The 25,029-nt window shown below is 40.1% G+C and overlaps 1 protein-coding gene across 36 annotated transcripts in view; it reads right to left on the reverse strand.

The window, feature by feature from the left end:
• Nucleotides 1–25,029, reverse strand: part of ABI3BP (ABI family member 3 binding protein) — a 237,401-nt gene that overhangs the window by 20,404 nt on the left and 191,968 nt on the right. For all 36 annotated transcript variants that reach the window (XM_084875404.1, XM_084875411.1, XM_084875410.1 and 33 more), the window contains 6 exons: nt 19,516–19,593; nt 17,736–17,840; nt 14,828–14,956; nt 14,221–14,289; nt 9,366–9,575; nt 1,879–1,987 (listed from right to left, as the gene is read on the reverse strand). In XM_084875404.1, coding sequence (XP_084731530.1) covers nt 1,879–1,987; nt 9,366–9,575; nt 14,221–14,289; nt 14,828–14,956; nt 17,736–17,840; nt 19,516–19,593 — 700 coding nt within the window. The remainder of the gene's footprint in view (nt 1–1,878; nt 1,988–9,365; nt 9,576–14,220; nt 14,290–14,827; nt 14,957–17,735; nt 17,841–19,515; nt 19,594–25,029) is intronic.

Consider the following 25,029-nt stretch of genomic DNA (forward strand, 5'->3'; position numbering starts at 1 on the left):
ACATTTAGAAATTGGATGCTTTTCAATGTATTTCCTGTGTACTACACAGCCCATTTTTTTTTATTAAATGGAATAAAAAGCAGGAAACTGAAGAGATATTCCTTCCAAGACCTGTAAGCCCAAGTCCACTATTATAAAGTCCAATTTAAATGAATTTTCTTTTTTACTTTTTCTTGAAAATATATTATAGTGAAAAAGGCTCTGTCTCAGTTAATCTTGTTAAGAAAACAGAACCAAGTTCATCATTTCTAAAATATATGCTTATTTTGGCTAACTTAAACCCTTTAAGAACATCAGCAGTTGCAAAATTTTCCATATTATAGCTCAAAATAGAAAATTGGAAAGAAAAAAATGCTTGTGGAAAAGTGTTATTTTTGCAGAATTGGACTAGAGTTTAATATGCAGCAGCCATCTATAATGAAATAGATGCTTCCTGCTGACAGAGCCAAAACGGACTCTTTTGCATCGTCACAGTCCGTATCCAATTCCTTCCAATCCATTGATGACAGTGAAAGATACAGGAGGTGAAATTTATTAACAAAGTCTCCAATGCTGGAGTTTCAGCCCTTACCTATGCTGATCTTTTTCAACACAGAGAAACTTCACTGAGCGATGCAATATTCTCTCTGAAAAAATTCCTGATTATGTTCCTCTGAAATTTTTCTATGTTCCTTGGTGAACTACAACTCAAGATGGCCAGTTGCTTTTCTTTTTAAACTTGAAGCACAGACAATTTACCAAACAGTGTTTTGGAGTTTGAAGAGAGATTGATTTCCCACAGAGAGTAAAATTCAGCCAGGACCATTTAGCATATTGGCTTTGTTAAGAAAAATGCTTGGCTGTATCCACTTAATAATCTCCTCGATTTTTGATTTGTTTGACATGCCTAAATTTGGTGATTCAGCCATGTAAAACAAAACATAAAAAACCTTACTGTAGTCCAGCTGGCGTGGCTCAGTGGTTGATTGTTGACCTGTGAACCAGGAGGTCAGGGTTTGATTCCCAGTAAGGGCACATGCCTGTGTTTTGGACACAGTTCCCAGTAGGGGGCATGCAGGAAGCAGCCGAACAATGATTCTCTCTCATCATTGATGTTTCTGTCTCTCTTTCCCTGTCCATTCCTCTCTCTGAAATCAATAAAAATACATGAAAAAAATAAACAAGCAAATAACCTTACTGCATTTCTAGAAATGTCTAAGGCCTTTATATTTCTTATAATAATAAAATGAACTGACAAAATGTTGTGTAATTTAGATTTATAAAAGAATCACAAAACTACATAGCAATATAAACAACCTGGTGGTAATGTGTAATGAAGGATATCAAGAAAAGTTGTTTATTATACAACGATGCTAATATTATTTATTTCTTTTTTCAAAAATCTTTTCTCATCTATTAGAAAAAAACAACAACCCGAAAGCAAAGGATTGCTATATCTGGGACTCATCTCTAGTTCCTTTAAGCATTAACTATCACACACTTCCCCTTGCATCTACCTCACGACTTTTGTTTCCTTGCCCTCCCCTTTCCAGCATGCCAGCTAAGTTCTTCTTACTTCAAATGTAGTTCACCTCATGCATGCTCCAAGTATCACTTGTCCACAGACTTTCTTCTCTAAATTTGGGCATTTAATATCAACATCTGGTACTACTGCACTTCTATTTTTCAATGTTCCCAGCTATATGTTAGCTTACAAGACCATCTTGTTAGCTCTTGTATCCCCACCAGTAATTCGCATATTTGCAAAATATGACGTTAGAGGTATCAATTGCTGTGAAAGCCAAAGAATGAAATGCAAATTAGACCCTCCCTGAGGACACAGAGGGATGATGACTTTTGCACTCTCAGAATTCACCTGTAATAGCACAGGTGGCTTACCTTGTGTTTGGCTTTAGATTTTCTACTGTGGAGAAGGTTTGATTTGTAATTTGAATGGACTTGTTCTTCCCACTGAATGACCCATTTTCTCTGGATATAACTTCATATTCTGTAGAGCAAAAAAGCCAACAGATACTCATCTTTATTTTCTGGCTGAATTAAATGTTCTAGATGCTAATAGCATAATAAAAATAAACAACTCATATTGCAGATCTGATCTTATACATTACATGTTGACATTATACATTATGGACATATTATGCATACATCTTATACATTTTCAATTTCCAGATTGGGATGGTCAGCAGATGACAAAGGCCCCAAAGCATTTGGGGAGTTGCTCATGGACCATTTCTGCTCTCCCTTTAGCAGAGCAGGGAAGGCCTGGCAACTGTGAAGATCAATGACACTCTTACGGTAGCTTTGGAAACTGGTACCTATGATTTTGTGAGGCAAGTCAGCCTGCCATTGGAGAGCGCTGTAGAGTGGAGTGTGAGTAGGAGCCCTGAAAAGGCCACTGACTACATGGTGCTGCTGCCAAAAACTCAGCTGGGTCTCAGACCATAGCAGCAAATGACAGCTAACCAAACAATGAACTATACTTTCCTATCATTCATTATTCTGATTTAGAGAATTACTAGAGAGAGGCCCAGTGCACAAATTCATGCACAGGTGAGGTCCTGAGAGGTGTGGAGGAGGCCGGGATGTGATTGGCCTTCCGAGTGGGTGGTGGGATGCCCTTGCCAGCCTGGGATCTAAATCTATCCCACTGATGTTTGCACCCATTGTTGGGAGCCTCCTGGCAGTAGTTTATTTATTTATTTATTTATTTATTTTATTAAATGTATTTTATTGATTTTGTACAGAGAGGAAGGGAGAAAGATAGATAGTTAGAAACATCAATGAGAGAGAGTCATCGATCAGCTGCCTCTTGCACACCCCCTACTGGGGATATGCCTGCAACCAAGGTACATGCCCTTGACCGGAATCGAACCTGGAACCTTTCAGTCCCCAAGCCGACGCTCTATCCATTGAGCCAAACCAGTTTCGGCTGGCAATAGTTTTTATATCCTTTCTTCCTTGCGGTGCCTGAGGCCAACTTCCAGGAGGCCATTGGCATTGTTGGGATAGTGCTGGCGACTCTGGTGTTTGGTGCCTGGCTTGTTCTTCAGAGATTGGATCTGCAGGACTACTGAGGGAGTGAGTGGCTGCCGCAGGTCTGGTAGGCCGCTGGGATGGGTTGGTCAGCTAAGCAGCATTCTGGCTGTGGGAGTGCAATGACCACCAGGGGGCAGATCCTGCATTGAGCATCTGCCTTCTGGTGGTCAGTGCACATCATAGCGACTGGTCGTTCCAGTGGTTCTGGTCATTCGGTGATATGATCACTCAGGCTTTTCTATATATAAATGGGAATTTTGCACCTACATCTTATGTAAGTTATTACGTTTTGTACATACTACTCATCTATTCTCCTTTGACAGTTATCTTTGTATTTGTAAAAAGAAGCTATTCCTTAAAGTCTGAACAGAGAGCCACATAAATTTCACTTAAAGGCATATTTCTATGAGCTTGCAGGGTTAATGAAAACAGAATTTCAGAATCTGAAATACAATTTACAAACTTGTTAAATGGTTTCCCCTGTTCTCGGTTGGGTTTATAACACATGTGAAAAGGTTATACAGAGGATTTAAAAATATCTAACAAAAACAAAAAAAAAACCCAAAAAACAAAACCCCATTCAAAATCAGCTCCATCGGTATGAAGAAATACACAAGTGGTGGGTGCTGGGGAAAGCAGGAGGCTGTGAAGGAGCTGGCGAGTTCCTGAGGATTCTTGTATTGGCACTGACACTGAAGGTAGGAAACCACGAAGTAACTCAGGAGACTTAAAATCACCAATTTTCTTTTGGGAGGGATTTTCATGCTATATTTCAAAATTCTAAAAAGAGGCATGACTCTATGAATAATTTCTTTTGGCTATCTTTCCAAAAGTTCAATAGTAAACTGGAAGGGAACGCCACTGTGTCTGGACACATCAGTGCAACTATTACAGGACCAATGGTTGGTGTTTAGTATTCCTTCCTCAGACTCTTGTTCCCAAGCATTTTGGGTTTTGTTTTGTTGTTTCTCAACTCTTTTTGTTCCCAGTTCTGTTGGTTTTCTATTCTAACAGAGGGTGGAGAGAGAGGGAGAAAGGGGAAGGACCCTGAATTCAATAAGCCCTTTTTAATGTCTTTCCTCAGCTGTGGAGGGATATTTACTAGAAACATGTACTAGTAATTAAATGGGAGTAAACATGATTTTTAAAAAATGGAAACTGCTTGATGGGGAGAGACAGACCAAGCCAATTGCCTTGATCTTAGTCCCAGTTTTCCCATCTTTAAAATGTCAATAATGGCCGAAACTGGTTTGGCTCAATGGATAGAGCGTCGGCTTGGGGACTGAAAGGTCCCGGGTTCGATTCCGGTCAAGGGCATGTACCTTGGTTGCGGGCACATCCCCAGTAGGGGGTGTGCAAGAGGCAGCTGATCGATGACTCTCTCTCATCGATGTTTCTAACTCTCTATCCCTCTCTCTTCCTCCCTGTACAAAATCAATAAAATATATTTAAAAATAAAATAAAATAAAATGTCAATAATGTCTCTTCATAGTGCTGCTTGTGGAATTAAGTTAGAAACATATATAGCCAGTGCTTATTTGCTCAACATGTGGCACCTATTATTGTTGCTGCTTTTATTATCCCATATTACTTGTGTTTTGAAAATAGGGTCACAAAAATTTGAAAGATTCCATTTGAAAAGATTGAAGTATAATTTAGTTACCAAAAGAACAATTTATATGACATTCCAACTGGTTATGCATAAAACCTACTACCTTCAAAAGACATCTTTGGTTTGGAACATTCGTTGACTATATGATACGCTTTTAATATTACCCCAGCCCTTCAAACCTGAAACTCTTATTGTTTATCTTCTTTAATTTTCTTTTGACTCAAAATTTAAGGGATCTATCTATATAAAAGGCTATCTGCCAAGTGTCCCACCGTCTGGGTAATGACATCAAGTAGCAACATCTGGCTTCCTCTTCCTAGTGATGACTAGCCTCAGGTGGAAACATTTTACACTTTAACCAAATATCTGTGAAGTGTTTTCCCTTGTCTCATCTCATTTGATCCTCACAGAAGTCCAGAAGTAGGTAGAAAAAAGACTTGATGGAATCCTATTTTCTTTTCATTAGCCAAAAAACAGATTTAGAAACTTGACTCGACTGAAAAGAAGTAAGAAATGTTGGACCTTGAAAAGACTTCAGGTTTTCTCACTGTGCAGAATATAGTCAAACACTGCAGCAGGTAAATATTTTACCCTTTGTTCTCCCTGTGTGAAGCACAATAATAATGTGCTTCGTGTTGATAGTTACTGCTGTGTCCCTGACAATTATCTGAAAGAGAAGTTGGGGTGCTTCAATGGGCTGGAGAAAGTTTAGCTATATCAGAAAGCAGGTCTAATTAATCAAGTTTATTCTATATCTATAAAAGGCTAGGTTGACTCATGTGTAAGCAATACATTAAAGCTCTCACTGATGCCAATCACATGAGTGTGTTTTGATCTGCCATTGTTGATGGTGAATTTGGTTGTTTTTGTTGACATTCTAAAGCTGAAAAAAAGCAGCAGAATCACACAGAAGTAACAATGGCGATTAAATATGATCATAGTAGTGATCCGGGTAGATATAATTCTCCCTCTGTAACTGAAGTTGCCATCATATTCAGAAATGAAGATGGAGGACCTCCTTTAGAAAGGGATTTCCTCATTCATTGTAAACTAGATCCCAATAATATGAATGCCACTAAAATGAAACAAATCAATATCCTGTTTCATACATTAGATGCAATGACATATCCTATTCTTTTTCCACATGGTGAAAAAAGGCTGGGGAATAGATATTGCATTAAGACTCAGATACAACAGTATAATTGACAATAATACAAAATTCAATGGATCATGCCGAAAAGAAAAATTTTCTCATCAAATTTCTTAATAGTATTATTCCTTTGGGAATGCTGTGTCATAAATTAGAATTGAAAGTAGGTGCAATCACCATGCTACTGAGAAATCTTAATAATAAATGGGGTCTTTGTAATGGTACTAGATTTATTATCAAAAGATTGTGACCTAACATAGTCGAAGCCAAAGTATTAACAGGTTCTGCAGAAGAGACGTTGTTCTGATTCCAAGAATTGGTTTGTCCCCATCAGACACTGGCCTTAGTGTTAGAATAAGTTTAATCAGCCGATACCAGTTTGGCTCAGTGGTAGAGTATCGGTCTGCGGACTGAAAGGTCTCAGGTTTGATTCCTGTCAAGGGCATGTGCTTTGGTTGCGGGCACATCCCCGGTGGGGGGTGTGTAGGAGGCAGCTAATAGTTGTTTCTCTCTCATTGACATTTCTAGCTCTCTATCTCTCTCCCTTCCTCTCTGTAAAAAATCAATAAAATATATTTTAAAAAATAATAATAATTAAATAGAACTCTAAGAATTCTCGCTTTTTGAATGTATATTTTTGGGCTTTGTAAATATATCTTTTATTTTAATATTTTAGGTGATAATAGCTTTTAATAAATCCACCAACATTATAAAAATGGAATGTTAATTTTGGAATGAATATTTATAGACACACTCTGAGTATATTTCCGGAGGTAAAGATAGTCTCTTAAATTTATGCCCATATTTCTTCTTTTCAAATATGAGGTTTTGTTTATAATTTCATTATTAATAAAGACATAAGAAAATCTGTAAAGAACTAACTCTGAATAATTGATCTTTTTTCCCCTCTTCAAATTGTTTTATTGCCCTATTATGAAAAAAATGTACCTAGTAGAAAAAGTTATTTATTATAAAGTTTGGGAACACCACTCTAGTCAATAGAGCATGAAAACAGTAATGGTGATACTATTTCTCCCTATCTTACTACTTTGACCACTGACAAACATTAATTTAACAGCTGCTGACTTATGCTGGGCATTCATTCTGTTTAATTTTATCCTCAGGATAAACCGATAATGATGAGTATCATTACAAATAAGGAAGCTAAAGTTCAAAGAGGCTAACTATATACCCAAGTTCCATGTTTAGAACACAGCTGGTCTGGAATTTAAATGGATGTCAGCACACTCTTGGCATATCACAAAGCAACACCTTATAACTAACTTAACTTTAAGTTACCAAGGACCCCAGCAGTGTGTGGCCAACTTCTTAGGTCACCTATTTTTATATTAGTGTTGAAGGGACATGTAGAAGCAACTGAATTTGAATGTATTTACTAGAGGTGAATATGCACGTGTCTGTCAATTAAAAGAAAGATTATTGACAGAAGCCAACACATGTAATAAAGAATGTGTTTCACTCTCTTTCTGTTCTCTTTCTCAATCTTTTCCTTTCATATCATTTTCAGTGATAGGAGAATTAATTTCTATAAGATCTGAACTGCTGGTTTGTTTGAAAGCAAGATTGCATTTAAATTAACAATTTAAAAATAAACAGAATTGAAAAAAAAATAGAACAAATCATTAGGGTATACCATCTGTCCAACATTTAAATACAGGCCAGATGAGTAATGGTCAAATATGGAATTATTTTTTATGTAGAAAATATTATAGCTAAAGAGATGTGGTCCTTACCCATGAAACCTGTTATTTAAGTCTGTTATCTTATGAAAGATTTCGAACAGCCCATTAATATTTGGTAATAGTGTTCCAAAAGTAATTGGTTAGAATACTTTGAGATTATTAGCTTATATCATTTATTAAAAAAATGTTACATAATGAACCAGAAAGAAAATAATTCTCTTAAAAAAACCAAGATATAATTGATATACACAAGTGAATATGTATTAGATGTATTAGGTCAGTGATTTTTGACATTTTTCATCAGATGGCACATATAAACTAATTACTAAAATTCTGTAGCACACCAAAAATATATATTTCTTTACCAATCTGACAAAAACAGGTACAATTTTGATTTATTAAAAATGCTAATTACCTACTCTTATTATGTGATGTGACCAATAAGATGAAACTCTTATTATGACCTATGTACTTATGGTTCAAGACAGGGCCTTCACACTGGATGGCTGTTGTGTTAGCTGTTGTCATTTTTTAATTGGACAATCTAGGGGAAAAGAGGTCAGTGTTCCTGACTGCATGTTTTTAAAATTGTTGTGGCACATTGGATGAAAATTGTTCTATTAGATTATTAGGCCTAGTAGACTAACCACTTCCAGCTTGATGTCCCACATCTTTAAGGCAAATTAAATTTTATAGGTCATTTGGTTTTGTGAGAATTAAACCTCAGACTACCACAGGAACTTCTTATTAGCACAGTATATGGATTGAAAGCTTTGAACTTTTATTACATGTAGATAATCAATACTTAGAGATTGATTTATTTTTTGATGCTGATTTAGATATTGACTTAGCACCAGTGGGCACAGTCCCAAGTAAAGAAGCAGGACTAGGCAAGTCCCCAGAAGCCACGGGTAGTGGCTGGTTTGCTCTCAATACAAAGGTAAGCTTTGCATGAGAAACAAAATTTACAAAATATGGTTTTAAAAAAAGTCAGCTAAGTAAAGACAGGCTACTTACACTGGAGTTTCCCAGTTTGTCTGAGGAGATATACCTGCTGTGTTCTTCTTCATTCATAGGAAACATTTTTGGCAGAGCCTGAAATGTGCACTCCCCACCCCTCTGTGTAGGGATCTCTACTCCCGATAACTTCTTAGTGGGCTCCCCGTGGCCTGTCCACCTGCCCCAGGCACCCGAACAGGGACACAGGGACGTGGGCAGCAGGAACCTTGCACACGCAGGCTGTACTCTCAAGCTGATCTTTTCCGCTCCTCTCCAGTTTGATTATTCTGTTAATTATGAAGAATTAAATTCCCATCTAACAAGTTCAAAGAATGACTCGGGATTTCTGAAGGAAATAGGTGGGTGGGTAGCAGAATAAAAGTTTCAGGAGATAAGCAGAAAATTGACCGGAATACAATTGTTAAAACATGTACCCTTAAATGAAGGAAAAAACATTTTAGCTTGCTTGAAAGTTCTAGGTTTACCTAGAAACGGGGTTGGTGAAAGGAAAACTCATTTCAATATGATCATAGGCCAGTGGCAACATCTCATATATTATCTGTAATTTTCTGGGTAATGAAAAATCTAGATAAATCTCCCCGTTAGGAAAGAGTTATAAGAGGAGACGAAAGGGTGCAACTTAGAGAGATCGGCTAAGGATGATGAACAGGGAGCCCACAGCCAGGACAAAGATGATCTTTTCCCATCACATGAACGTGCCACAGGGACAGCGGAACTCGGCACGGACTCGCTGCTCCTGCGCGCGGACTCGCTGCTCCTGCGCGCGGACCCACAGGCTATCGTGTGATGCAGGGTTCCGCAGCCCCTCTGCAGCACATTAGTAACAGTCCTATCCAGCTCTTACCAGTGACAGTGTCATTGAGTGGCTTTTCCCAGTCCAAGATGACAAATGAGGGGCATCCTTCCACGGTGACCACAGTGAGGTTGGAGGGTGGGTTCTGTGGCGGGCTGGTGGCATTCCCCTCTGTGGGCTCCTCTTTGGGGAACCGTTTGATGGAGTCAGTGATGGAGCAGGGCCTGTCGTCAGCTTTTGTCATGTATTTCACATGAGGCCCTAGAGAGGGAGAGAAGACTCTGACATTTAGCATTTTTTGAGTAAAGTTGGGGGAAGGTGAACTAATAAATATAATTGCTTGAGGACATTTGGTCTCACATTAAGAGCAGCTAGAAGGAAGCAGTGATGTGGATGGTTCAGAAGTGTGAAAATCCTGTCTCTAGGATACATGATACAGATGTTTGTTAATTTACTTTCTTAGATAGTTTAGTGTTTGCTAATATCCCAAAGTAATTTGTCCCCCCTGAGCATGATTTAAACCTCATAATTTATGTGGCATGGGAAAAAATATTCAAAAGGGTCCTGCCTCAGTTGTGGGCAATAACAAGCCCTACATTAGACACAATTCTGGTCCCACCTAATAAATATGACAGCTAGGCTCAGAAAGATCAAGTGGTTTCAAATAATTTGCCTACACCCAGAACAAAATAAAAAATATTTTAAGAATAAAAACATATCCAGAAACCAACAAGATGAAATTAACAGGAAAATATCTCCCATAATGAAGAGAAAAATACATAATTTAAAAACCAACCTAGAACTTTCTAAGTGTTAGAATCATTAGACAAAAGCAATAAAGCAGTTATTACTACTACTAGAGGCCCGGTGCACAAAATTCGTGCACAGGCAGGGTCCCTAGGCCTGGCCAGAGATCAGGGCCAATCTGTGGGGTGACTGGTGGGGCAATTGGGGGGACCCACGCTGGCACCTGCCTTGGCTGGCCTGCGGCCTGAGGGCTGGGGGCAGCTCCTGCATTGAGCATCTGCCCCCTGGTGGTCAGTGTGCATCATAGTGACTGGTAGTTCTGCAGGTCAGTCTATTTGAATATTAGGTTTTTATTATTTATAATAATAATATTCTAATTAAACTGGGCATCCTTTCAGATGACCTTCCAGACGAAGCCGGGGCTGTGAGGGAAGCCTGGGTCACGGGTGCCAGAGGGGAGCCGGTGCCGGCAGCTGGGGGAAGGAAGGCCTACTCTTGCATACATTTTGTGCCTTGGGCCTCTCGTACAGGATAACCCACATGGTCAAAAGTTAAGACCTGAAAGATATGAGACCCACATCAATTTCATACCAAAGTAGAAATAAAAGGGAATGTTCTCAACCCAATAAAGGGCATTTATGAAAGCTCTACAGGTAACATGATAGCTAGTGATGAAAGAATGAATATTTTCCCCATAAGTTCAGAAACAAGAAAAAGATGTCCATTCTCACTATATCTATTCAATATTTTTACTGAGGATCCAGCCTGTGCATTGAGGCAAGAGAACAGCTACTCAAAATGGAAAGGAAGAAGTAAAATTTTACTCTTGGTTAATACGATTCTGTATGTAAAAACCAATGTATTTATAAAAACTTGACTAAGTGAGAGAAACCAAGATGGCGTCATAGGTAAACACCTAAACTGCAGCCTTGCACAACAATTTTAAGACTACAACTAAAAGATAGAATGGACATCATCCAGAATCACAGGAAAGCTGGCTGAGTGGAAATTCTACAACTAGAAGGAAAGAGGAAAGCACATGGAGAATCAGAGGAGCTGCAAAGGACTGAGGTATGGAGACATGAGCACAGAGAGGAAGGGCGGCTGAGTGCCTGGCTGGCATTCTCTGGCAGGAGAGGAAGGGAAGCCCCCAACTGGACTGAATCCCAGTTCCGACTGCACTGAACCCAGCTTCAGCCGAAACACTGTGGACCCAGGCTTATATGGGGAGAGTCTGGACTGTCAGGTAAAGAGAAAGGCACATGGGTACTCGGGAAAGCAGCGGTGGGCAGGGGTCTGTAGATGCGTGCCTGAGTGTGCTCAGAGAAGACTGACTGCTGAGGTTGCCACTAGCTCTCCCTAGCGGAAGGGAGTCAAAAGCTCCTGACTGCACTAAACCCCAGTTCCAACTGCACTGAACCCCAGTTCTGGGTGAGACTGGGGGAATCTGGACTGTCAGATGGAAACTCAGGGGAGCCGCAGAAGGCAGAGGTCTGGAGGCATGTGCGCAAGGGCAGGGCTGACAGGAAGCCAAGACTGTCTGCTCAGCCCTGAGACTCTGCCCCATCCAAGCTGAGCACAGAGGCTTTTGCAATTTTACAAGTCTTGTCCTATAAGGCTGTCTCCAGCACAGGTCTCCCAGTGTAGACACAGCTGATACACATAGCCAACTGGCCTAGAGGTCAATTCCTCCCAGTGATGCCCACAATAATCAAGACTTAACTACAGGTGAAACCAGTTTGGCTCATCAGTCTGCGGACTAAATGGTCCCAAGTTTGATTCCGGTCAAGGGCATGTACATTGGTTGTGGGCACATCCCAAGTAGTGGGTGTGCAGGAGGTAGCTAGTCGATGTTTCTCTCTCATCGATGTTTCTAGCTCTCTGTCCCTCTCTCTTCCTCTCTGTAAAAATCAATATATATATATATTGATTACAGCAAGGCTGTACACACAGACCACAAAGGGGTGCACCAAGAATGTCCACTTCAGGTGACTGGGGAGGCTGACCCACTGGGCCATATAGAAAACCTAGCACACAAAGCTACCCTACCAACTCAGGGAAGCAGCAAAAATGCAGAGACAAAGTAACAAATCACAAATGAAAGAAATGGAGGAAAATAAACAACTGGATATAGATGGAAGATAAAGACATGGAAATATATTTGTTATTCTTAGTCATTAGGGGTATGCAAAGTGAAATTACAATCAGATACTACTACAAACCATTACAATGGCTGAAATGAAAAAGACTGACCACACCAAAGGTTGGCAAAGACCTGTGGAAACTGGAACTTTCATATGCTGCTGACAGAAGAGTAAAATAATACAACTACTGTGGCAAACTGTTAGGCCACAGTAGTTGTATTATTTTTAAAAATTATATATATATGTACATATAATCTAGCCATTCCTCTTCTAGGAATTTATTAAAAAGGAATGAAAACATATGTCTACACAAATTTATGAATGGTCATAGAAGCTTTAATGGTAATATAAAAAAAATAGAGATAACCCAAATGCCATAAATAGGATTAATTAATTTATTATATATATATACTAGAGGCCCCAGTGCACCAAATTCTTGCATGGCGGGGAAGGGTCTCTCAGCCCGGCCTGCATCCTCTCCTAATCCAGGACCCCTCAAGGGGATGTCAGGCCTAAATGGGCAGTCAGACATTTCTCTTGCAATCTGGGACACTGCATGTACCAGGGACCATACTTTTCATACAGGTGAAAGGCATCTTGCTGTTGTATGGGCAGCTACATTTTTTTTGGCCTTGATTATAAAATGTAATACAAAACATGATCCTTCCGAGGCAGTAGTACCATTTCTCCCATCTTATGGGTGGAAAAACTGAAGCAGAAGAGAAGTTAAGTAATTGGCTTTGTTACACAGTTATAAGTGTCAGAATTGGGGCTGACCACAAAATATACAAGCCATTGTCCATGCACATCATCGCTGCATCATCCTGTTTTTTTTCAGTGTTAGAGTATCCTTGCCAGGTTTTAATTTTTAAATCTAAGAGACTGTTCCCAATATATAGGGTAGGGTCCTCAGGCCTGGCTGGTGATGGGGGCCATCTGTGGGGCAATTGGCAGGTGGGTTTTTAGGGGAGACCCTTGCTGGCACCCTCCTTGGCTGGCTGGCCCATCCCCCAATCACCACCATTGGTCGTTTCCCTCTGGAGTGGGGTGAGGGGGGCAGCTCCTGTGTTGAGTGTCTGCCCCCTGGTGGTCAGTGTGCATCATAGGTAGCCCACCAGTTGTTCTGCTGGTCATTCCTCCATTTGTTTAATTTGCATATTAGGGTTTTATTATATAGAATACAATATAATACTAGGCAGTAATACAATAAAAAGGGATATTAATAAAAGCAGCAACATGGATAAATAATTATGCTGAGTGAAAGAAACAAGACTTTAAAAAAAGAGTTCAGACATTGATATAAAATTCCACAAAATACATACTAACCTATAGTATAGCAGATTTGCTGTTACCTAGGGACTAGAGGTTGGGTGGAGGAGTGAGAGGGATTATAAACTTTTGTAAGTGGTGTTCATTGTCTTGATTGTGATGGTGGATTCATGGTATATACATATGTAAAAAGTTATCAAGTTATATACTTCAGGACAAAATATTACAAAAGGAAATACTGGGCTCTGTATCATATTACATCTCTCCTGTGTTAGATAAGATTACTGTTCAAAAATATCCTCTATTTCCAGGAAAGGAGTATACTTCGCAATTCTTGATTTGAGCATTGCTATGTGACTTTCTTTGGCCAATAGATATTGGCAGGTATAACACAAGAAGGAGCTTAAAATATGATGGTGTATTTGGATTCCCCCTCCCTTGACTTTATGTAGTCCTGAGAATGGCTTCTTTTGAGTCACTGTTGGTCCTTCATCCTAGAATGAACAAATGAGGAGAAGCCCGTCCTAACCCACAAGAGGCCCAGCAGAACCACTCAACCAAGAACATCCTACATTAACTGACCCCCATTTATTAATATCATCATAAAGCTGACTTGTAAACCTATGAAAAGTAAATCCTTATTATGGTATGCCACTGAGATGTTGTGGTGTTTATTACATAGCAACTTCTGACTGATACACCCACCTAACAGCCTTGTCAACATTAAGATTTAAAGCCAGACATACCTACGAATCTGGGTTTCCCAAGAGGATCAGTTTCTCTTGTTGGACTTGAGCTAAAGTCAGTCGTATCACCTGAGAAGGGAGTATAATAAACAATTTTGGCAAAAGATAAAGCTTCACAATACAATAAAAAGTAGTAAAGACTATAAATATTTAATATGCCTCCTAGTCAGTTATTCACAACTTTGATTTTCATTATTTTATTATACACATCAACTGCAATAAAAGGTCTTTAATTGTGTCCTGCTTTAGGCATTCTACAGTGTAATAAATAAAGCTTAAAGTTTACAACCAAGAAGCTAATGCTTATTAATAAAATAAGGCATATGTAATTATAATGATGTGATTTAGTAAGAAGCACTGGGTAATATATATTTCTCAGGAAGACTTCCCTGAAAAATTTAGATACTTTCCTCTATGTTTGTGAAGGGAAGGAGTATATTCTATGCTGAAGCATTAAAAATAAGTATTATGTTAAAATTAAAAAGAATCATATTGATGATTAGGTTAAGTAACAAAGATGATCCAGAGCTGACACTCTTCCCCTCCTAATTGAAATCCTTGAGTATCTTGTAGCTAGTCTCCAGGAGGATGTGACTGACATACTAACCAAGATCTTCTCCTGAGGCGGGAGCTGTTGGATCCTTTTTGTCTGACTCTGTTCTCTCTGAGGTGGGTCCAGTGGGCCTGAGTGTTGCCCGCAGGGGTGGGGATGTTCCTAGGCCTGATGAAATGATCCCTGAAATGTAGAGCCAAAGCATCAGGCTTTAGAAGAGCATTGCCCAGTTTCCCATTTATTTACTCAATGCATGTTTATTAGGTACCTTACCATGTAGCTTGGCACTATATGCCAGGCTGATATCCTTGATCAAGAGGGACATATGAGCCAAATATATGGAATCATTACTAATATTGTGAAAGAAGTGGCTAAAGTCACAGAGAGGGCAAGGGAAAGGAATAGTAATATCTACGAGGAAAGGTGAAGGGTTTTGTGGAGGGGGGAGGGAGTTAAGAATGCCTTCACAGAGGCTGTGATAATAAAGAAGCGATCAGTGGGTAGGTATGAAAGCTGTATTTGAATCAGAGGTTGCAAGAAGAACCATGTCAGGGAAGCAAGTAACCATTTGGTGTTTTTAATTTGAAGGGTGAGAGCCCACAGTGCTGTAGGGGGCTGTGGTAACAGAGATAGGAGGGCAGGGAAGGCAGATCATGAAGAGCCATGCACTATGGATCTGCAAGTATGTTTAGGCAGCAAGGAGCCACTGGAAGGCTTTCAACCAGGAAATAACTGGATCAGAGAAGAGGATGAATAGTTAGGCTGCAAGGCTGGTGGCAAAGAGAGAAGAGAGGAGACAAAGCAGTTGTGCAGGCAGGGGCAGGCGAGGTGAACTGCCGCAGAAGCAGTGAGGAGGGATGGAGGGAATTAGACATGATTGATGTCAAGAAGATGGCATAGCCTGGTTAGGAGGTTAACTGGCAGGCATGGGAGATGGCTGAAGAAGAAGCAAATGCTTTTGAAGGTAACATCTGTGATTCTGGCCTAGTAGCCAGAACAGTACTACTATAGGCCAGTGTCTCCTCCATAAAAACACTAATAAATCTTCCAAACCGGATCCATCCCCAGGTCTAGTCCAGTCTGGGTGCTTAGAGTAGCTTGGGGGCTACATTGGATTTTACAGTCCTCCTGGGAAAAGGGATCATTCTCAGACAATAAAGAGTCAAGAGCACAGCACTGACCCAAACATCATGGCCCAGCATGAAACCAGGACGAGTTCCTCAGACGGGCTGCTGGAGCAACCCCCGCAGACCCATGCTCCTCCTGGTCATGGTGGGACCGGGCCACAGTGAGATGGTGAGCAAAAACCAACAGAAGTTGCATGCAGCCTGCACTTTTACTTTGTCAAGGGGAGGGGGACTCGGCAGCTCTGCACATAGGGGCAGTGGAGGATCTACACGGCAACCTCAGACGGTGCTCACAGGCACCCAGAACAGTTTGCTGGTTCCTGAAGTCAGGGTGCACTTTCTGTAATCAGGCCAAAATTGTACAACTGCCCTTCCTGTGTTTGGCTCCTTCAGGTAGCCATTTCCTTTGAGTGAGAGGTGGGATGAGGTGGGGAACCAGAGTTGACCTCAGAAATGGATGTGTTTGTGTTTCTTCTTCAGGTGGGTTCCCAAGCTTTCTATGGGGGACACTCAGACATCACTTTCAGTTTGACTCATCCAATTTGACCCCAGGTTACAATTACTGAGGGGTCCCAGGTGTCCTCACTGCAGCCATGCCCTGGGCCTTGACTCAGGAAGGTTCCAAAACGTGTGTGAGGAGCCGAGTCCTCCGTCAGCTCATGGGAACATGATCGAGAGGCCACTGTGCACAGGGTACATCCATCAGAAAAGCTTCTCTATCACCGCACCCTACCTTTGTCCCAGGAAAAGAGTGACATCTATTCCCCTTCATGTAAACCCCTCACCCTTTCATCGTTCATAGCTGTCCAACATTCTTATCCTGATTCCACCTAGAAAAGATTTAGGAAGTAGAGATGGCAGAGAGGGAGGAGAGGTGGGGAATATGCTGTGATTTGCTGGCAAGCCCAGTCAAAGAGAAATGAGGTATAGCTTTGCTCTGAACCAGCTCAACTTTCACTAATTCTTTATTCCACCCATTTATTCAGTCAGTGAGAATTTATCAAATATCCTGTAGGAGCCACACACCAGATTTGGTTCTGGGAATTCAGAGAAAATGTGCCAAGGACTCTGTTTCCACAGAACTCCTGGTCTAGTAGGGGAAGACAAGTGTGTAAACAAACAGGCATAACACAGTTTGATGTTTGCTCTGACAGAGGTGTGTATCAAGGGCAAACAGAACAGAGAAGCAATGCTAAGACTGCTTTGGGGGGTTGGAAAAGGCTCTTCCTTAAGAAAAGAGTGAAGTGTGAGCATCCCAGGTGGTTTGGAGGGGTCTTTCCATGGGAAGGAAGATAACACGTGCGAAGGCATAGAGTTGAGAGGCAGCTTGACTTCAAAATTATACCTCTGCCTTGTGGCTTGGCCTAGAGCTGCTTATATTTTAGTCCCTAATCTTGTCTCTACTACCTAACTCTGGAGCCAGCATAAAGGCTGGTGGACAGGGGAGCTTTCAACAAGATGGGTGGGATTTCATTTCAGAAGACAGGATGAAAGGCTGATGACAGGGCCTCACATTTTCTATTACCCCTGGTGGGTTGGCAACATTCAACATCTTGCCCCAAATAATCCACTCCTGGAAGGGCCCCAGTCAGCCTCTGTCTTGGCTCCAAGCAGACGCATTGGCTGGGATGCTCAATGATGGTTTCTTTCAACCCACCTACCCAGAATCAGGATATGAGTCCTCAAAGCTATGTCTGGTCTTTAGGGCCAGCCCAGGCACCATCACACACACCAAGGGCTTGTCTGTTGCCTGGGCTAGTATACCAAGGAGGGTTGTGGGTGGCTAGAACAACTGAAGTCATGGAGAGAGAAGGAAATGCATATGACTGACATACCTGCACTTCCTGGCTTTCCAGTGACATTATTTGGTGGCAATGGTTTTCTTCGAGGGGGTACAGGTCTAGGTGGCAAGGGTGGGCGGCGAGGGCCTGGAATTGTGGCTAAGAGATCGTATAACAGATAAAGTTGCCATAAGGATTCACTCTATAAAAATCACAGGTTTTAAAAAAATTATAATGTTTGATAAGTAGTAATTGAATGGCACAGATTCTATAGAAAAGTGCTAGGTAATTTCTGATATTTTTCTAAAGCAATGATTGTCATGTACTCAGGAATAATGAATCACATTAGCCTATAAAAACATCCTCTGGTTATAGATAAACATGTATAGGTATATGTGCGTTTGAAAGACTGTGTAGATGTATAAAATTTAACATCTTTAGTTTCCCACATAGTTTCAGCAATAGCATTTTTGAGTTTCATTATCTGCAATTGCATGTGATTTTGAGATTATAATTCTTATGCCGTTTTAGCTTTAAATTGTTAAAGTGTATGACTTCTCCATTAGTGGGTGATCCTCTTCACCTCCAAACTCTATGATGTAATGATAACTAAACAAACACTTTCAGAACTTAAACCATTACAATCAAGGAGCCGTGATGGCAGAAGCTAGAAACCCATAGAGAGCAGCGTCATTGTCAGTGGGTGTGCAGCGCACAAGGGCAGCTGGCACAGGTGTGTAAGTGGGAACCAAAGTTTAACACCCACTCTGCTCATCCACCCACAAGCCCTGGTACAAAGCTGCCAGCCCAGAGGAAGGATACCTTGTTGTAAATGGTTTACCTAAAGGATGGTCGGAAGAGGCAACATTCAAACATTGCACTGGAATTTACTTTGCACTAAGGCTGGTAAGGCTAGGGGTGCCTGGAGCAGTCTACCTTAACCCAGATTTTCTTTTAAGTCTATGTTATAGCTTTCTTTGCATAATATACAATATGTTGATTTAAAAACCTTCATATACAGCCCGGTGTGGCTCAGTGAACCAGGAGGTCACAGTTCAATTCCTGATCAGGGAGCATGCCTGGTTTGTGGGCTTGATCCCCAGTAGTGTGTGTCCAGGAGGCAGCCCTGATTCTCTCTCATTATTGATGTTTCTATGTCTCTCTCCCTCTCTCTTAAATTAATAAAAAAAACTTATTAAATTTTTTTTAAACTTCATGTACAACAGACAACCCCAGAAAATGCCCTGTGTCTTTAAGTTCTTAGGAGACCAAAAAGTATGTGTGCATGTGCGTGCATGCGTGCGGGGAGTGAGTGGTGCTGACAGAATTTAGATCTATAGCCCCAACATTAATCCACCAGAGTAGGTTTCACAGAATCCTTTCAGAAAGCAGAGTTCTTATTAAATGCCAAGATTTTCCAAGTCACCAGCTACATAATTTTGGCCTAAAATGTAGAGCATAGTCATAAATTAGAAACATAAATCATTTCAGGCAAAAGGATATCGTAATAAATTACACAAGAGCAAGACTTGAACATGAGGAAGACTAGAACCCACAGTGACTCACCAGCATTTGTGCATTAGGGCCCTTCAGAAAACTATACAAAGTAATTATTCAATTGGTGCCCATTAGAGGTTCTTATTAATGTTTAATTTGTACACAGAGCATTTTCATTCTCCCAAAGATAAGATGTTTGAATGCTTTCCTAGTAATCCCCATGTACTGCTAGCATGGCTCTGATGCTTTGAGGGCCAAGAGATAACAAATGATACTGCAGTTACTGCCTACGGTCCAGCATGGAGCTGAGGAAGGGGGTCAGCATCCTACCCCTTACCTGGTTTTTTTGTGAAGTGGGTAGAGTCCATGGACACATTTCTACTGGCACCCGATGGCTTTGGTGGCTGCTTGACCCCTATGAACAGAGATAAGAAAATGGGAATAAACAAACATATAGCAAAAATGTGTTAAATGTTCTTATTAACGGAAACTTGATAGAGTGTCAGTGATAACAGCATTCTTATTTATTTATTTATTTTTTGTTAATCCTTGCCTTCAGATATTTTCCCATTGATTTTTAGGGAGAGTGGAAAAGAGAGAGGGTAAAATAGTGAGAAACATCGACGTGTGAGAAACACATCAATTGGTTGCCTCAAGCACGAGCCCTGACCACAGCCCAGCCTGGGGAGGAGCCTGGAACCGAGGTACGTGCCCTTGACTGGAATTGAACCCTGGGCCTCTTGATCCGCAGGCTGATGCTCTATCCACTGAGTCGAACCAGCTAAGGCATAGCATGCTTTCTTTACAGAGTAGGGACACTGGTAAGTTAGGGCCAGGCATCTTAATTGGCTTCTCCCATCTTCACATAGAAAAAATTCAAAGGGCTACCTTCATTGGTTGTGATATTTTCTCTGAAGAGTTAACGCTTGATTGTGGACTGTGGTTTCTGTCTTGGTTTTCCATGTTGTCTGCACAGCCTTCCTGGGTGGTACTGCCTCACCAGGGGTTCTCATCTACAGTAATTGGCCATTCTTTCCCAACATTCATGGACACATTTTGTGGTTTTGAAAAAATTTCCTCCAACAGTTCTATCCCCATAAAAAACCCTCAAAATTCCAATGTGTTTGGGTTTATAAATAATAAATTGGCTTTTAAAATATTTCTGGAGAGGACTTGGCTATCAGACTGGGTAGGCCACAAACTGGATCTGTGCCTTTGAGATTTGTAAGTTAATCCTGGGCAGGCCTCGTACTCCAAATTGCTATTTGAAAGAAACTGATCTGAAAATTACTTTGTGTGATATTTGAACTCCTAAACTTCTCAAACACAATCTGGTGGTTATTACTCAAATGATGAGTAGTCATTTAGATGAACTCAGCCATTCATCTAAATACCCAGGCTTGGAGTTTAGGTTTCATCCTTTTAAAATTATTATTATTCTTTTATTTTTAAAGAACAGTTTTTAAAAATATATATATTTTTTATTGATTTTTCATAGAGAGGAAGAGAGATGGATAGAGAGTTAGAAACATTGATGAGAGAGAAACATCGATCAGCTACCTTTTGCACACCCTCATCTGGGGATGTGCCCACAACCAAGGTACGTGCCCTTGACTGGAATTGAACCTGGGACCTTTCAGTCTGCAGGCCGATGCTCTATCCACTGAGCCAAACCAGTTTCGGCTATTTTTAAAGAACAGTTTATTGATTTTTATTGAGAGAGGAAGGGAAAAGAGAGAAACATCGATGTGAGAGCATAACATCAATTGCATGCCTTCCACTGGGGATAGAGCCTGCAAACCAGGGATGTGCCTTGACCATTTGGTGTACAGGAAGACACCCAACTAACTGAGCCACAAAGGCCAGAGTTATTATTTGTTTATATTATAAAATAATCTTCCCCGACATGGCTGACAGTCTTCACTAAGAAGAGATAGAATCATATTTTTAGATTTACAAAGTATCTCATTAGATATAATGATTCATGCTAAGAGTCCATACTCTCAGGATTCTACAATAATTCACATACTGTAAGATGAGAACATTTAATTAACATACTAGCTAGTACATTAACAATGACAAATATAACCAAAATCATAAATTAAACATACAACTTTGCTTGCCAAAAACTAGATGATATTCCCCCATTAACTTATGATATTATGAATTATAACTACTGTAATATAAATTAACATAATTAGTATTAATGTTAAAATTATTAACATTATATTCTAGCATTATTATAATTTTTACATTACAATAATAATTAACATTAATTTACAAGCCAAAATTTTTTATAATTCATACACTCTGTTGCATGAATAAAAGATAATATATGAAATATTAGTGAAAGCTTATATGGAGTCATGAATTAATTACTGCTAATTTGCGGTAGGAAAAAAACGTTTCTGGGGTCAATGACTATTTTGTGGCTAACCCTACAGGCATGGTGGAAACAAATGGCTCATTAATTTTCATCCTGTGCCTCGCTGTCAGCAGTAATGGGCCAGGGAAATGACTCATGTGGGTGGTTGCTCTGGGCACGGCATAGGGAAATAGAAAACACTTCCATCTGTGTCACTGGGATGCCTTGACTCGGTGAGATTTGATTTACCACTATTATTCAGGGTAAAATATGTATCATATATTGTAGAAGGCTAGTAGGCTGTGTGTTCCTTCCCTATACCTCCTCATAGCCTTTCTCCAAAATTTTCTACCCTCAAAAAAAATCAAATCAAAGTATTTTGATTTGATATTGTGCAAGTACTTTACATGATCAATACCTGATTTGATCCTTCTAAACCTTCTGGGTGGGAGATATCACCAAGGTCCCAAAGTTGAGGAAACCCAAGGCAAGGGGAGATTAAGCAGATGCCCAAGGACTCACAGCTGGAAGAGGTGGGATTCAGATCCACATGTGCCTGACTCCTAAGCCTATCTCTTAAGCCCTAAGTGGGATTGTACAGAATACTATCTTTTCTTGTCATTTTTATTTTTCTCTTATTCCTCATAATGACTCTGAGTGACTTCAACCCTAGAGTCCTATACTCTGTCTTTGGGTGTTTTAAAGTGCCACCACTGTCTGAGGGCTACCTGGTCAGGACTGGCATGCCTGTATCATCCAGCTATGCCCTTGGTGTGTGGGACTCAGGATAACATAATACAGGGCTGATGGCAGATACCACCATGCACATGCCATATCTACCAGCCATGAGCTGGTGAGCTGGTGATCTAGGAGAGAATCCAAAATTATGCAGGATTCCTTTACGAGTTGGCTTCTTTTCTAAGTAAGGGAGCAATCAGCAGAAAGCAGCCATTTCCTATCACTTTTTGTAAAGGTAGAGACAGAGCGTCATATTGTTAAGATCCTTAAATGTAAATACCCAAGTCAAGAAAGCATCAGTTGATAAACTGGACTTGGGCTAGCCTGTAAAACACATAAAAGCGAGTGGTAGACGAAACGATTGGTACAGTCCCATGAAAGGCAGCCATGGGGCACAGGGAAAGAGCACTGCACTGAGGACCAGAGGCTGGCCTTGCCTCCACCTCGCTGTGGTTTGCACATGAGCTAGGCAGCAGTGTGAGCACAGAAGCTGCAGACCAGTGAACTTGTGTTTCCCTGAAGCAGAGGAGAGAGGTGAAGGTCAAAGATAGCTGAGAGGAAATGGGAGGGGAAGGAAGAAGGCGGTAAGACAGACACCAAAGAGAAAGAATTTTCAGGAGCTGGTACATCATCAGCCACTGTGGCCCAGTCTGTGATGTGAATTCTTTCCCATCAGGCAGGATTAATCCACATGTTTCCTAAAGTGCAGAGTTGTCTTCGGAAACACTAACACTTGAGTCTCATTCACTCTGAGCTCCTGATGGCCAAACGGGAGTTCTCCAACATTTTCTGGACTTACACAGTTCAACTCTTAGGAATTTATTGTAAAAAATAAAGTAAGATTTGGGTATTTTTAACCATGGTAACAAAAGATTTGTAAAGAAACATCGTAAAGTGAACATCAATTTCCAAATGTATCAGATACTCTATTTCCTATGACCATAAAGGCGTGGTGTTTATGGATAATTGCTCTCCTCATCTTTGTCTCCAAACCTTAGCACCTAGCTAAAAAGTCAGGGGTAATGAGCCAGCAGACTGGAAAAGTTAGCCACAGCTCAAACACATTCCTTAGATATAAATACACAAATCACAAAAGGGGTCTGGGGATTGGTTGTCAAGCAAACTCCACGTGGGGGCAGTGAAGTGCACTTCATCAGAAAAAGGAGTCTGGGGTTCAAGTATGGAACATATCTGCCAAACTACATGTGCCAAGGTGGTTTCCAAGTGACACTTCACCTAGCATTTAGTGGGCCTTCAATAAATGTTGGTTGGATGAAATAATAGCTGCACAACTCAGCAGCTCTCTTCTGTAGGGAGAAAGTTGACAGCCTGTCTAGCGCAGGGTTGGAAAACATTTTGCCAAGGGTCAGGTAGTAAATATTGTCAGCTTTGAGGGCCATATGTCTCTCTCACAACTATTGAACTCTGCCAGAGAAAGCAAGCTATGCTTCAATAACGCTTTATTTACAGAAGTAAACAGTGAGTTGAAGTTGGCCTGTGGGGCTCTAGTTTATGAGATCTAACGCATGCTTGTTGCATCTCTGAAGTTGTTGGTTATAATATGAAGAACATATAAGTTAAGCTGAGACACAGCTCTAGAAGCCATGAAAAAAAAAGAGATGCAGAGATGGTGATCAGCCTAAAACTTCAACCTCTTATAGGCTGCTTTCTAACTTTGAGGTGGAGAAATATTTATGCATATAGGTATGGAATGTACATAAAACAGGATAAAAATCTATAATAGTAAGATAAGATACTTGTCTCAAGATGGCTTAAAGATTTTTGCAGTTTATGCAATCATTGTGAAGTTATTAGAGAGGCCCAAATAATCAAAGGTTGATAGTTTTGAGGCCTTAAAATCTTCTTTAGTCTTCCAAGGGTACAACCTTAAGAGATCTAAGACCATTAAGAATATGTCCTATAAATCCTAAACACTTCATTTACCAACTGATTTTATTTTTATTATAAAGTATCTGGGCTGCAAACTTTAGCAAGGAAAACTATAGAAAAATGTATGTGAGATGGATAATAAAGATAAATATTCTGGGCAAGATGTGAAAGTTGGATAAGGAAGCAGTTGACACAGAAATATTGTCTCATTAAGACTCAATGGAGGTTAGAAGTGAATGTGGGTGAGAAAGTGGGACTGGGTCAGAGAAGAAAATAAGCTTAATGTGAATACCTGGATTTCTGCAAGCAAATCAGATCAAAACCATGCAGAATCAAAGAAAGGTAAACTCATGTAAACCTATAACTTGGAGAGAATATATTTTAAACATTCTTTTTCTTACCAATTTTTTATTCCCTAGGCAAATAGTTTGAGAGCTGTTAAATTTTTCTTTCACAAGATGCTAAATAATGTCGTCTGTGATTCCCAGTTTTTATACTGCCTACTTCTCTTCTTGACTTAGTGCACTGGCTACATATGCCACTACTATTTAAAAAAAATGATAAAAATAGAAGCCTTTACTTGTGTTCTTGATGTTAGGAGAAAAATATTTTTACTTTCTCTATTAAGTATAATGTTAACTGTAGATTTTTCACAGATGCCCTTTATCAGTGAGGAAAATTTTTTCAATTCCTAGTTTTCTGAGTTTTCATCATGAATAAATTTTGAAGTTTGTCTAATGGTGTTTTTTTAAAAAAAATATTTATCGAGATGATAATTTTTCTTCTTCGCGCTGTTAATGTAGAAAATTACACTAATTTGTTTGAATGTCGAGCCAACCTTGTATTGCTGAGGTAAAT

The sequence above is a fragment of the Pipistrellus hanaki genome, assembly GCF_964339955.1.
Source record: "Pipistrellus hanaki genome assembly, chromosome: 2".
NCBI classification, from domain to species: domain Eukaryota; kingdom Metazoa; phylum Chordata; class Mammalia; order Chiroptera; family Vespertilionidae; genus Pipistrellus; species Pipistrellus hanaki.